At 44.6% G+C, this 14,741-nt stretch overlaps 1 protein-coding gene across 1 annotated transcript in view; it reads left to right on the top strand.

Moving 5' to 3' along the window:
- The first annotated feature begins 4,673 nt into the window (after positions 1–4,673).
- The window catches only part of LOC135911496 (eye-specific diacylglycerol kinase-like), a 655,226-nt gene continuing 645,158 nt past the window's right edge, over positions 4,674–14,741 (top strand). The window contains exon 1 of the mRNA XM_065443827.2: positions 4,674–5,051. Within this exon, the coding sequence (XP_065299899.1) occupies positions 5,032–5,051 (20 nt within the window). The 5' untranslated portion in view covers positions 4,674–5,031. The remainder of the gene's footprint in view (positions 5,052–14,741) is intronic.

The raw sequence follows: 14,741 nt of genomic DNA, 5'->3' as shown, positions 1-14,741 counted from the left end.
TTGAGGAAGGAACCTCCGCACCAACCTATTAGATTACCTAGCTTCAAGATCATTCTGGGTTACAAGAAGGCTTGGACAGTGTCCACATGTGTGAATAGCCGACAAAATGATGCCAGCGTTATTATGAAATTCCTTAAATCGACATGCCTTAGAGAGCGACTGCAACTCCCGTGTGCTAGAATGTTTCCTGCGCTGAGCACTCCGCCTCCACTAAAAAAAGTGAATGGCAGTGCCGCACGTCGACAAAAGTGGTTACTGCGCTTCACTGGCACCCCACGGCGATTCTCGGGAAGCATAATGTCTTATTCAGCCGAGAGGCGGCACTGTGCCCAACTCGGTGAGTGAATGGAGCCAATACCGAGAAGATAAAACGCTGGTGAGTGAGCTCGTTGGACGAGAAAATTAAATGCTCAAGCGAACGCATTCGTCAAGGAGACGAAGGGGCACCAGTAAGACTTTGAAACTGTGTAAGAGCACTCGGTGTTCCAAATAAATATTCTCAAACGGCCATCAGGAATGAAGACGGTGACACCTTCTTAGCGTTGCAGTACACCAGCGATATTATTGGGGATAACTTCTGCATGAAAGAAAGCGTAGTTCAGACTCAGACAGATCCAGCAGCAAAAGAGAAGCCTGAGAGATGAAAATTTAGTGTAGAAAACGTTTGCTCAGACAAACAGAAAATGTCCCTAATAACAAGGCCGCAGGACCTGATAAAATACCAGTAAAGCTAAAGAAAAGCCTCGGTCCAAAGAGCATGACACTCCTACCATAGAACAAGTGATTAGAACTAAGGAAATTCTGGTTGGACGGCGGGAAAGGGAGGGGGACTTACCTACAAAGGCAAAGGTAAAAATGATAAGATGAGCTCGTAGAGGTCAGTTACAGTAATGTCGTTGATATACAGAATGACAATGCAAGCCATAAAATGTGAACTTCCAAAACGAGGGGAAAAAAATGATGTACTGGAGGCACTACGAAATTGGTTCAGACCAGGCAGACGCTTAGAGCATAATGTGTTTGTAGCTGAATCAGTGCATAAAGATATCTGTAGCTCAGAATATGCTTCGATCTATAGCATTTCTAGATATTAAAGGAGCCTATGAAAACGTAGACAGGGAACTGTTACGTGATATTCTCAAGCATGAAGCCATAGATGAGAATATCATGCAGCTGCTGAGTAATATACATATAGACAGCGCTGTACAAATTGTATGGGAAGGCTGGAAATGTAAAGGAGTGGCAGAAATTCTCCAAGGACTAAATCAAGGAAGTTCTCTGTCTCGGTTGTTGTTCACGCTTTATGTTAAGGGCATAGAAAGAGGACTGCAAAACAGCGAATTAGGGTTTGATTTATCACACATGCGTAATGGATAAATGATGCAACAGAATGTCCCGGGCTGATGTTTCCAGATGACACAGTTATGGTCTTTAATGAAAATATTAGTAATTACATCCTGTCAATTAGGCAGCAAGTCATACCTACAGTCAAGCGACATAAATGCAACATCAAACACTTTGGGGCCCCAAATAAGTATGAGGTGGTGCGTGAAATCTGGAAAGGAGTAATGGTGCCAGCGCTGACATTTGAAAATTCCATTCTGTGCTTAGAATCGGATATCTTGTCGGGTTTTGAAGTTAACCAAATATCAGTAGGCTGGTTGTCTTTGGGAGCCCACGCTAAAAGCACGAATGAGGTAGTGCAGTGCCGTGAGAGAAACGCAATGCCAAAATTAGTTTTGAAGAAATACTTAGGAACAGGGTTAAAAAAAATGGGTGGCTGAAGTCTACAAGTAAATGTACCTGAATGGCGTGGACGCAGAAAGGAGGAAGAGGTCGAGAAAGTTGGCAATCAAATACATGGTAACTGAAAGCCTACATAGACAACCAGGGGTCTTCAGAAGTAACGCGACAGAAGCAGAGACCGGGACTGGGAATGGAATGCGAAGAGTGAAAAAAAAACGGAACAAGAACCACCGCGGATATTTACAAGAAAGAAAGGAAGCAATTTAGAAGGCAAAATATGTACGATAACACAAATGGCAGTGCCTTGCTGCTATTGAAGCTCGAGATGATTATTTAAAGACACGAACATACCGAAGCAAATATTCACAAGATGAGCAATGTGAATGCTGCGACGAAAATTCGAGACCACTCAGCACATCCTCTCCCCCCCCCCCTCCCCCCCCCAAAAGAAGGAAGGCTATGAATAAAGAAAGGTTACGGAGATCTGTACAGTGCAGTATACCGATAAAATCGAGCAGGCTAGCTGATGATTTGTGAAGGCCACGTTTTAAAGGGGATGCCAATAAATCTTCATCAACATCATGAAGTGAAGGAAGAGCTTCCGGTCGAGAATTGTTTGACAATACGGGGGTTCGCATATCTGAACTACTTAGTAAGGGTTCACGTCTGCTGTAATGGTGCCGCATACTGTAAATGAAGGCGGTAAATGTAGACACCATGGGTGCAAGTGTTGGTCCACGGTGCGTACTTCATCCAGCTTTGTTTACATTATGTGACACCGTTCCACCCAAAATGAGCCACCGTAGTTTCGATGTGCACGTGCGAACGAAGCGACACTCAATGTATTGTCACAGGATCGAAGTGTGGAATCTAATTATATCTGGAATTACAAGAATCAGAGGCACGTGTACTTTAATGCAATTGTCAGCGCATAATTTGTCTCTCTCTAGTTTGACTGAGCCGGTGTATTCAAAATTCCGTGAAGTGTTGATCGCAACTTCAAAGAGAATGTTCACAACCACACTACTGATGGGAGTGTCGTATGTTTGTTGGAAACGACGACCGGTTTATACACTGCGGGACAAGGTTGATTAATGCGATTGAAATGAGAGGGGATCTATTGTACGACGCCACATGCACGAATTCCTCTCTTAGGGCTTCACTTGCTTTACCACGCGCTTTGTCGGCTTTAAACAATGGGTACGTGTCGTTGCATAATTAAGCAGGTCGAGTTACCTATGAGAACCTTTCGGAGAATCACGAAGCTCGATATTAACCAGGGCTGCGGAACTTCTCAGAAATGCCACCATCGCTGTCCTCATCTATTTCTCTTAATCCACCGCTGCCTTGTCTCTTTCTTGACATAGACGGAAATAAAATGATTGATTGATTGTTTTTTTCTACGAATGAGCTTGGGATGTGATTTTGGCGAATGTAAACTGTTGCACAATATCTCATGGACTTCCTTCTTGATTAGATGACAAGTCAACTAGTTTGATAGCGAAAAGAGGATATATATTATTTCTGTATAACGCTTAAAGAATCAAATCCCTTTAATGGTGGCTTATCATTATTTTAAAGCATTTTTGTTATTTAACCGTGCGGTTTGTTTTCTCTACGCATGTCGTACTCATTTTGCGGGCCTTTTTAGGCTTTGGGGAAGGCTCCCTTTTTATGGCATAATGTTGTGCAGGTTAGACGCTTTCCCAAATCAAACGTTCGCCATTTTTCTCCACAAGAAGACATCAGAAGGAACTTTTGCCTTTTTACTGTTTTATTTGTGGAGAACAAATTTATAATATAGCTGTTGCCCTTGTCCTATATCTATGCGGAAGCATTTCATCACGCCAGGTCATCGCGTGCATTTGTTTAGGCGTCAGGTGCTGCGCCCTCTGCAATCCAAGAGCAACACTGCATGTAGAGTAACAGCGATCAGCGTTACGACTGCTCTCTCATACCCGTGCCCGTGCAAATATTCAAAGTTCGCGTGGATCGGGTGATTCTTTTCGCGTACTTTATGCCCGCTAAAAAATTATGCGGGGCATTTTTTAACACTACACATTCTCAAGAACTGCGGTACCCGTTGTATTAAGCGCTAGTTGCCAGGCAAGCCGAAATTTCGGTGGATCTTTTACAAAATGCGCTTTTATGACGACATATGGTGGTGGGCTGCATTACTTGGCGTAGTACCTAGTGGCTGCAACTTTTTGTTGGTGCCGATCCAGAGGCCACGGTTTCGATCTCCGGTCGCAGCAGGCCCATTCCTATTGGGTCGGAGTGCAAGAACATCCATCCAACGCGTACCGTAGGCGGCCGAGGTTAATCCGCAGCCACCCACTCCACGGCGCCTTTCCTAGTCCGTCAGTGGCAATGTCTTGCTACGTCGAACGTGACAACTAAATTAAACTTCAGGGCCTCCGTTCATTTTGCTTGTTTGCCTACGCGTGCCGCGACAATTCTTGAAACGCTCGACATTGGGGACAATCGCCGCATATGACACGCCTGCCTTCGGTGCCGCGTCCTCGTGACAGGACGCGTACGTCCGTGTCAAATTCAATCGCGATGGCCGACCGCTTCTCGTTTGTTCTGAAAGCTGGCTCGATCCACGATCCCCGCGGCGGACACAACGGATTCGCCTGTGTGCTTGCGTTATTTCATTTCGCACTCTCAAACCCCTCCCCCCCCCCCCCCTCGCCGTCCCAGACGCCGTGTAAATACGCGCTGCACAGCTGTGTGCCGTAGACGAGTGCACGTATACGCGAGGCAGACGGATCGTGACACCCACACACCTGGCGCCTCCCCGTTGCCCGCCGACGTTCGTTCCTTCGAAAACGTGACGCAACCTGGGGGCTCGACTGTTGCTTGTCTTCTTCGCCGATACGCGCGTTATCTCCTCGTTTATTCGGGCCGCTCGGTTTTGTTCCACCTTCCGTGTATGCGTCGGCCGGTTCTACAGCCCGTCCGGACGGATGAGTCATTTTCCGGGGTGTAGCTTCTATCCGCGAGATGGCGCTGCTTCTTGACCGCTTAATGAGGCCCAAGGGCCACCAATGGCGGGTCTCTGGTGTCAGCGACGTACATACGCTGTGATTTCAATACCGTGTTGCTGTTGAAGCGCGCGTGCCGGCTTGAGTGCGGTGATTTGGATGTGGTCTTCCGCGTGTTTCCGGAAGGGGTGTTGTGCTTCGATTCCCATCAGCCAGCTGCGAATCGTTCACGCTTGTCCAATGCGACGTGCACCTGCGGGTGAGCTTGCTATGGAACTGTACGAAATTTCATGACGTCATGGGCTGCTGTTATGCCAGGTAAGACTTGAGCAAGCAGACTTCGTTTTGTTTGGAACAGCCCTGTGTTTTACGTAGGGATGCAGGTTTTTTAGCAGGTCACTAATTGTTGGGCAGATAAAGAAAAAACAAGGAGAGGAAAGGCGTGGGGATTGACCGGTCTGGTTTGGTAACCTACACAGTGGGCAAGAAAAGGGGGGCATAAAAAAAGAAGAAGAAAGAAAGATTATGTAAAATGACGATCAGGGCTCAACTAAAGGATTTCACAATTGAGGACGGAAATCAAAGACTAAAACAAAAACACAAAACAACGATGAAAAGAAAGGCAAGAAGAGAGATTGACAGGAGTGCTACAGCTCAATTCTTTAAGTTAAACCACTTGCTAGCTCTCGGCTTGTTACACAAGCGACTCAAGGTGGGGGCGGTGAAGGTCAGATCAAGAGATCCTGTGAGGCAGCCGCAATGGTGGAGCAGCAATGGCGTGTTAAATTCCTTTACGTCAACTTTTTATAATTGTCAGCGCTTTTTTTATAAATGTTTGTTACTCAAAGTGGGCCTGAGCCCATGCAAGAGTGAAATGGATGAGCAGGACTTCCAACCTCTCCACCTGAACCTTCAACAAAATCGGTCTGTCTTGTACTATCTATCTATCTATCTATCTATCTATCTATCTATCTATCTATCTATCTATCTATCTATCTATCTATCTATCTATCTATCTATCTATCTGTCTGTCTGTCTGTCTGTCTGTCTATCTATCTATCTATCTATCTATCTATCTATCTATCTATCTATCTATCTATCTATCTATCTATCTATCTATCTATCTATCTATCTATCTATCTATCTATCTATCTATCTATCTATCTATCTATCTATCTATCTATCTGTTTGTCTGTCTGTCTGTCTGTCTGTGTCTGTCTGTCTGTGTCTGTCTGTCTGTCTGTCTGTCTGTCTGTCTGTGTCTGTCTGTCTGTCTGTCTGTCTGTCTGTCTGTCTGTGTCTGTCTGTCTGTCTGTCTGTGTCTGTCTGTGTCTGTCTGTCTGTGTCTGTCTGTGTCTGTCTGTCTGTGTCTGTCTCTGTCTGTGTCTGTCTGTCTGTCTCTGTCTGTGTCTGTCTGTCTGTCTGTCTGTCTGTCTGTCTGTCTGTCTGTCTGTCTGTCTGTCTGTCTGTCTCTCTGTGTCTGTCTGTCTGTCTGTGTCTGTCTGTCTGTCTCTGTCTGTCTGTCTGTCTGTCTGTCTGTCTGTCTGTCTGTCTGTCTGTCTGTCTGTCCGTCCGTCCGTCCGTCCGTCCGTCCGTCCGTCCGTCTGTCTGTCTGTCTGTCTGTCTGTCTGTCTGTCTGTCTGTCTGTCCGTCCGTCCGTCCGTCTGTCCGTCCGTCTGTCTGTCTGTCTGTCTGTCTGTCTGTCTGTCTGTCTGTCTGTCTGTCTGTCTGTCCGTCCGTCCGTCTTTCTATCTATCTATCTATCTATCTATCTATCTATCTATCTATCTATCTATCTATCTATCTATCTATCTATCTATCTATCTATCTATCTATCTATCTATCTATCTATCTATCTATCTATCTATCTATCTATCTATCTATCTATCTATCTATCTATCTATCTATCTATCTATCTATCTATCTATCTATCTATCTATCTATCTATCTACTCAGTGTTGAATGTGGCCTCGGTAGTGTGCGTACTGTAATATACGAAAAAATCTAACTTACACAGATTTCAGTGCACAATGAACAATTGGACATGTTAAGAATTTTTTAGAGCTTCCGGTACATTCCTTCTCACAGAAACACGGGTGCTTCAGCGTACACATCGACTAATCTCCTTTTGTAGCTTCGAGAATTAAACGCGATTGATTGACCGATTGACTGATTGATCGATAAATCAGCGCGCCATGGATTCCAGAGGCGCCGATGTTTTACACCAGCTCAACAAATTGACAACGCAGGTGTATTTTCGAAGTATATAGGCCCGACGATCGAATTTTGCTTCCGTCGTCAAAGAAAATACACCTCAAAATAGCCTGATGCGTAACCAGGAAATTTCTCGTAGCAAATTTAAGCGCACATGCCTCCCGACAGCGCTGATTGTATCCTTCATTGATTTTGTGATCACGATTTCGAAATACATCATAAAATTAACGATGCGGTAATGGGCTGCCAGAAACCTTGCATTTTTGGCAATGAGCAAGGACCTGAACACCGAAGTGCGGAGAGGAATAGGCATTATCGGTGATCATGGATGTAGTAGTAGAAAAAAAAAAACGAAGTATACCAATTCAGCGTCTGGTTCACTTTTGAGAACACCTTACCATTTAACAGAAGTATATAGTGCCCGCTAATAAGTTTAACAAATTTAACAAGGAGGATAACAAGTGTCTCTAAAGCATTAACGTTACACACAGAAGAACGAAATCTAAAAGAAATCGGTGAGCCGGCTAAGTATATTTTTGAGAAAATGCTATATCTCTATCTAGTTGAGTGTTCTACTCTTGTTTCCCAATATGAGGTAAAAAGACAAGGGGCGGGGGGGATGTCAGGAATGTAACTGATTTCTGTCTTGCATGTGTGTGTAATTAACGGGCCCGTCATATACCTACCCTGACGCTCCGTGCTTTATCTCCTTATCTCTCCTAGCCTTTTCCTGAGATGTACCACGCTGCAAAGCCATCTTGGCGTACCTTGGCTAGCCCTTGCTATTTCTACATTTGTTTTCCTCACGAGGTTCTCTTGTAACTTATCCGGCGGTAGATTGTGATTCCTTGTACAACCTGCAATTCTCCTCTCGTCCTCGTTCTTACCGGCATCATTAGGACAAAGGCCTCCAGCTATGAACTATACTCTCATGTCTTAACGTTGCGTCAGCGAGTTTCTTTCTACAGCAGACGAAGCCCATCTTGCTTTTGTTTTGACGAAAGGATCCCAGATCCAAAGTCTGGGAAAGGTTAGCCTGTCTTGAGCCTCGGCATGATGCGTAATTATTGTTGCAAGTCCTTCCTAGCTCGTACGTGGGACCCGTGAAGTTTTCTACCCGAATACGTAAGCCGACTCCGACCAAGATGACGAAATTATTAAAAAGGTTACCTCCGCCCCCTCCCCCCCCCCCTTGTACGGTAATCTCGTTCACAACACAGGTCACATTCACGACATTTTTTCCCTCATTATCCTGGTCGTTGTCTGCCTAATTCTCTTCGCGGAAAAAGAAAAAAAAAAGAAGTATCTCGTCTGGTCGCGATCGTTCCCGACCATGCGCGATACTTCTTTTTTTTTTCTTTTTCAGACTCTAGACCTCACGTAATGAAGGTTGTTATGAATGCCACCTCTCGCGCAGTGAACAAAAGAATGTTTCGTGCTTATCTGCACTTTTGGTGAAGCAACGCAGATGCGAACACATACAACGGGGCAACCAACAGGCAGCACGAGAATTGCGTCGAGTGCCTCATTATGAGGAGGACCGCGGGTTGACGACACGTCGGGTCTCACTCGGCTTAATATTCACTCTGGTATTCCGGGAAGCGGGCTAAATAGGAAAAGAGGCGGTACATGGCAACTTCTCTGCGGCCCTGATGCTTACGATTCGCACCAGGTATATGGCAAATTCCTTTGCGACTAGCTTGAGAAGAAGCACTGACTGCGATTAGAACACCGCCAATTTTCGCTAGAACCGACGCACGCACACAAGTCCGCTTTTTTCCCCCGAACAGTGTCTGAATGTAATTCTTCGCCCCAAAAGATTTTTGAATCTGCCGACTTTATGAAGGTACTCGAGTCTCACATTGTGAACTTCAATGGTTGAACATTGCTACGGTCTTCGTGTTCTCTTGATTTTTGTTGTTGTTGATCTTCGTTACATTGTATGTACCCTCTGTAGCCCCTCCTGCTAGGGCCAAATTACTGGCCTGCAGTACTGTGTAAATAAAAAAAAAATATTAGCCGCTGTTTCGTGCTTGGGTGTGTTTTTACAGATTCTAGAGCGCATTTGCGTGTATGTAAAAACTATTGTTCTGTGTTCTTGCCTATTTCTTTAATTTCTCTATATCTCCTGAACTATTCATTGTGCTTCAGTTGAATCTCATGTATGAATAACGAGAGCCTGGAAGTGGCAGCCATTCTAATGCCTCGGATGTAGTCATTAATTAAGCTCTAGATGTATTTCAAATAACTGTAATGTTCCTGCTTAATTCATGCGTATCGAACACTGGTGATAACTACGTCTTCAACGTACAACCTGACGAGAACTGAGGTGAAACAGCGCGAAAAAGACGAGGACACAAGGAAACAAAGACCACAGAAAAGCGCTGACTGCCAAATAAACTTCTTCACCTCAATTCTGAGCATGAACCAACTAGCCCTCATCAAGAACTTACTAACCTGACGGGCTTCCGTTTCCAGTGTCATAAGTGACGCAATCATTTGATAATGACGCCTCTGGCAGTATGAAATTGTGGCACCTGTGGTTTATTCTACATTCATTGATCTGTACGCTCGTATAGAACACGAGCTTGCTGGCTGTGACACTAGGTTGATAAGCTCGACGTCGCGGGTGCAATCCCGGCCACCACGGCGCCATGTTGGTGAGGGCAGAATGCAAAAACGATCGTGTACCGTGCGTAGTAAGCACGTTACAGAATCCCACGTCTTCAAAATTAATCTGGAGTCTCAAACTACGGCAGGACACATAATCATATCGTGGTTTTTGGCACGTGAAACCCCCAAAGTCACTTAGTTATCTTAATTTCAATGGGCGCGAAATGCGAAAACACCCGCGTGTACTTAGATTTTCGTGCCCCGTGAAGAACCCCAGGTAGTCAAAATTATTCCCGCGTCCTCCACTACGGCGGGTTTCATGATCAGAGTGGGGTTAGGGCGCGTAAGACCGTACTTTCTTTTTTTTTCACTTGTTTCTCTGAAATATATGAAGTGATTGCAAATGCGGCCATTGTCCCATTAATCGTACATTTCCCTTAAAATAAAAATTTTTTCACCTGCAATTTACTTGGCTTAATCTTCTGTTGACTTCATATTGTTGCTTCTAAAGGTCGAGCCCCTCCAGTTGTCTCTTGTTGTTCTCGCTATTGATCGCGAATGGCAAGAAATTTATTGTCTTTGGCATCTTCAACTTGGAATTGAAAGGGCGATGAGGCTTTCTCAATAACAAAGGCCAAACGGAAAGTGCTGTGTTTTCGATTATACGCACTTTTCTCGAATGGGGTGTTTAGTACTTTCTCGGTGAAAGCATTCATTGTGAAAATCACCTGCTAATGTGCAGTTATTTATCCATATTCGAAGTTCTCAGTGCCATTGTGTCCCACAATGCGGTTCGTACGCAGCCGTCAGGCTATTTTGGACCAAGTACGTTCAATGCTCTTCTGGGCCAGGAATCTTAACGACCCGCGTATTCGGGAATATCCATTTGCTTCTTGGTCCGAGTTCCAGTGCCCGTGTCAACGCATCGCGCGGACGACAAATCGTAATACAAATCTCGTAATAAGTTCACGGAACAAGAGATGTTGCCCCTGGCAACGCCTTGTGTTCTGCGCCATGGCCCTGTGATTATGCGTGCTTCGGTTTTCCGTGCGAACAAAGCTCTTAATTTCCGCCCGGCCATTCGGTCCCCCCCTTCTCAAATGCCCGGATGTTTCCTTTATCTGCTGTCACGTGTCTCTGCTACGAGAGAGAGCCGCTTCGCGTCCCCCTTTTCTTTAACGCTTCGGTTTTCTTGCTTCGGTCCTTCGGTGAATACGTCCTGTAATCAATGTCTTTCCCCCTCGGTGAGCCGCTCTCGCTCCTTGAATAGGAACGATAAAATGAGCATCGAGGCCTCTGACTGTGTCATTTCGAATTTGTAATGCCTCTCATTTTACTTACATCGAAGCCCGTACCCATTGTTGATGTGTGCGGCACGCGAAAGTGAACGCAACGAATATGCAGAAGACGGGCGTAGTAAGGCGATCCCTAGTATTAAAATATTGTCAGGCCTACATGAACGTCAAGTGGTAACAAGAGAATGATCTCGAAAAAAAATCACTCTAAAGGCGCATGCCACAGGCAGTTGCACTTGTTACAGAAATGCGAGGAATTAGCAAATGAAGTAAAAGCTTTTGTTGCAGTTGCAGACATCAAATATAATACAACCGAGGGAACATCCCGAACACCCTGGATTCGAAAGCGATAAGAAGAGTGGCTTAATTATGGCGACATGATGCCTGTCAGTAGGGCATGTGGCAAAACAGAGAAGTTTTCTTCTTACCACTGCGAATGTATCCCTTACTCTGGGGAAGGATGTTCTCTTTGCCGAGAGGAAGGAGAAAGGTACCTGCACTGCGGGGTTACAAATAGAAATGTGGGAAACAAAATGGAGAATGAAATTCCTGTTAAGCCAAAGCCTGTAGTCCAGGAAACTTAACCCAGAATAGAAGTGTTGGATTAAGTGCGCATATTCTCTCCGTGTAAAAAGGTTCTTCCAATTTATCATCTCCAGTGGTACATAGACCTGCGTCTAATGGCTTGTAGATGTTGATGTCATGACTTTTTCTTTTCTTTCCATTTCATTGTTATAAAATGACCTAAACGTCTACGCAGCTCATCGAGCATTGGGTCATATAAATATAAATTTGCATGATCTGTTATTGGCATGTGCACTTCTCGTAAATTGTTTTATTCATAGAGGGTAATGTACTTTAAAAGCTACATGAGGTTCACGTGCTTTATTTAGGCAGATGGCCTCAAGAATTGCGCCGTTTGTCTAATGTGGCGCACATGCATCTAAGCGCTGGGTTCTTTTGTGAAACTCTGCAGATATTAAAGGACAAAAAGTACAGGGTTACATGTTGTTTTTGGGCATCGTAGTCGCGAAACGCAGCAGAACCATTTTTTTTTTTTTTGCTGGCGACAGGAATGTATTGCGCCTTTTTATGTAGAGTTGTCGAAACGGAGGCATCTTAAAACTCAGCCGTAAAAACTGCGTAATCTGAGCTGTCGTCATGTTGTCGCAACAAACTTGTAGCGTCAGCAATTTCTGTCATTAATCTGATGGATCGCTCTTACGACAAAGTCACTGCCGTCTTAACGAGAGAACGTTTTGTCACTTATAGTAAGCAGAATGCTTGCGACGGAGAATCTTCTTTTATTTTGTTGCATTGTCTATGACAATCTTTAATGGAAGTTCTCTAGGCTTTCTCATAAAGCACCATTAGACTTTCTAGACTACCAAGAAATATTTTTGGTGGCACACGACGAGTGCTTGATGTGCGTAACACAGTTTTGTTCATAAAGAAGCACTTGAAGTTTGGTTTCCATTGAACCTTTTGGAATTAGACAGAGAGGTGGCCATGGAAGACACTACGTGTCGCATTTTCGGTGTACTAATTATACACACGTGGTTTATGCAATTCGTCTAATTGAAGAAACTGCTTTAAACTAAAGAACATCCGCCGGAAGCACTTAGAGGATAACTATGACGATCAGTTTGCGTCAATACTGCGAGACTAAGTTGGATGATCGCAATGAACGGATTGCTCGCTAAATGTCTTGCTAGATATATGGTCATACAGGCCAAGACTGGGAAAATATTCCAGCCTTCAGTAATTGTGCTTCCTTATCTCTTCGTCAGAGCTTGTTGCGAAGCTCTTTCATGAATAGAGATGTCTGCGGAAAGTTAGTCGTTTGGGAAAAGAAGCTTCCGAGGGCATAGGAAAACTGATGTTGCCTTTTCCGTAAATACACGCACTTATTGACACTTGGTATATTTTCGATAGCGTCTATACGTATTCGCAAACTGTTTGTACCGCATTTACGTAGATGTGCAATATGTTTCCTGCTCGTAGTTCAGCAGAAGGTAGGCGTAGTTTGTAAACATATATTGTAGATGAAGTCTTCCTCGAAGATATTGTTCTATTTGTATCTTATAAAGATGTTGAAGGAAATTCAACTACGTGCAATCAAACCAGTTTCCGCTATGCGTTACATCAATCAATCTTGTGAGAACACTGGGAAGGCGGGAGATGGAAATTCAAGACTGAGCAGAACGAGAACACGGTAAAAGCGGGAGCCAACGTTTCGACGAATGGATGTGTGTTTTTCACTTTTTCAGTCCACTCGTTGAAACGCTGGCTCCTGCTTTTACCTTGTTCTCGGTTTGCTCGTCATCAATCAATCTTCATTTTAATGGCGCCTGTGAAAGCATTTTCCGGATGCTACAAGGCGAAAGCTGCTGAAGTGCCTTTTTTTGCTACTTGCGCTTAATATTTTCGGTTAGATCTTGTCTTACTATGTTGTAACCTAAAATACATGCCAGTTACCAAAGCCCACCTTCTGTTCTTATAGCTACCTATCTTTTTGCTTTTAACCGATATCCAGCTAAGGTATTTTCATACCCGCAGGGGCGTCTGCGTCAGCCGGCGTTTAGTATGTTACGGCACTATGTACCCGAACACACGAGGGTTGGACCATCCCGCTTGTAGTCATGCACATCTTAGCCGTGGCTGGGGAAAGTAGGATCCTGGGAGTTGAGCCGATGCCATGTGTACCTTTAGGGCCCCTCGGCAGAGGCAACGCACCTTTTCGCCCTCCTCTTCACATGCGCACAACCTCCAGACTGACCCACCTGGAGGAAATCGGCAGTCGCCTTTCACTGTACCCTTATTGATTCTTTTGCTTTCTCTCTCGCTGTTTCTTCTTTCCTGTCTTCTTATCACTTCTCACATTCGAATCTCTGGGCGGCAAGGGTTAACCTGGTGTAGTTATCCAACCTTGGGTATTTTATATTAGGTTAGGTTCAATTAGGATATAGTAGGTTAGGTTATATTAGGTATTATTTGGTAATAGTAGCTACGTACAGCTGGCGTATGCAGAATATAATATTTCTGCTCCTGTGACGTCCCGACGTTGAGCTCCAAGGTGGACAGCGAGCATTCCTACCGAATACAGCGATGCGACATATGGTTTGAAGTTTCCCCCACTCCCTGATTGCTCCCCGAAGAGGCGGTGCACCGAAGAAACATTCAGCTTCTTCATTAAACCCAAAGACTTATTTACCACGTACCTTGTAATACATAGTCAACATGAAAGCAAGACTGTTCGCACGATATCCCCATTTGTTACGGTCCAAGTTTCCGCCCACTCCCTGATTGCTCCCTGAAGAGGAGGTGCACCGAAGAGACATTCAACTTCTTCATGAAACCCAAAGACACATTTCCCAAGTGCCTTGTTATACACAGTCAACATGAAAGCAAGTCTGTTCGCACGATATCCCCATTTGTTGTCGCAAAACGTCTGACATAAGCAATCGACTCTGCTTATAAACTAAGATGGCAAGCCAACATGGTTAGTTACCGCAAAGACCATAGCAACGCTTTCGCCTCATGGGGCGGTGTCGCCATAATAGTTGATGAGGGTGTCGCCTGCCAGCATTTACGGCTTCAAACGCCCCTTGAGGTAGTTGCAATCAGAGTGGTGCTTTTTGGTAAGCTGTTGACAATTACTCCTTCATACACCCTGCTCAGCTATCATCTTTTCAAAGTAGAATTTGAAAGCTCAATCGTACACCTTCAAAAGCCCTACATTATCATTGGAGACATAAATGCCGAATAATACCTTGTGGGTCGACCTTCGATGTAATGCCAGAGGGCGCTGTTAGAAAATTTCCTAATATGCATAGGTGCATGTTTGCTAAATAAGAAATAACCGACTTTTTACAGCGCCTCCCCC

Source organism: Dermacentor albipictus, chromosome 10, assembly GCF_038994185.2.
Source record: "Dermacentor albipictus isolate Rhodes 1998 colony chromosome 10, USDA_Dalb.pri_finalv2, whole genome shotgun sequence".
Lineage (NCBI taxonomy): Eukaryota > Metazoa > Arthropoda > Arachnida > Ixodida > Ixodidae > Dermacentor > Dermacentor albipictus.
Note: the sequence above shows the minus strand (reverse complement) of the source record. Positions and strands in the feature narration are given on the sequence as shown.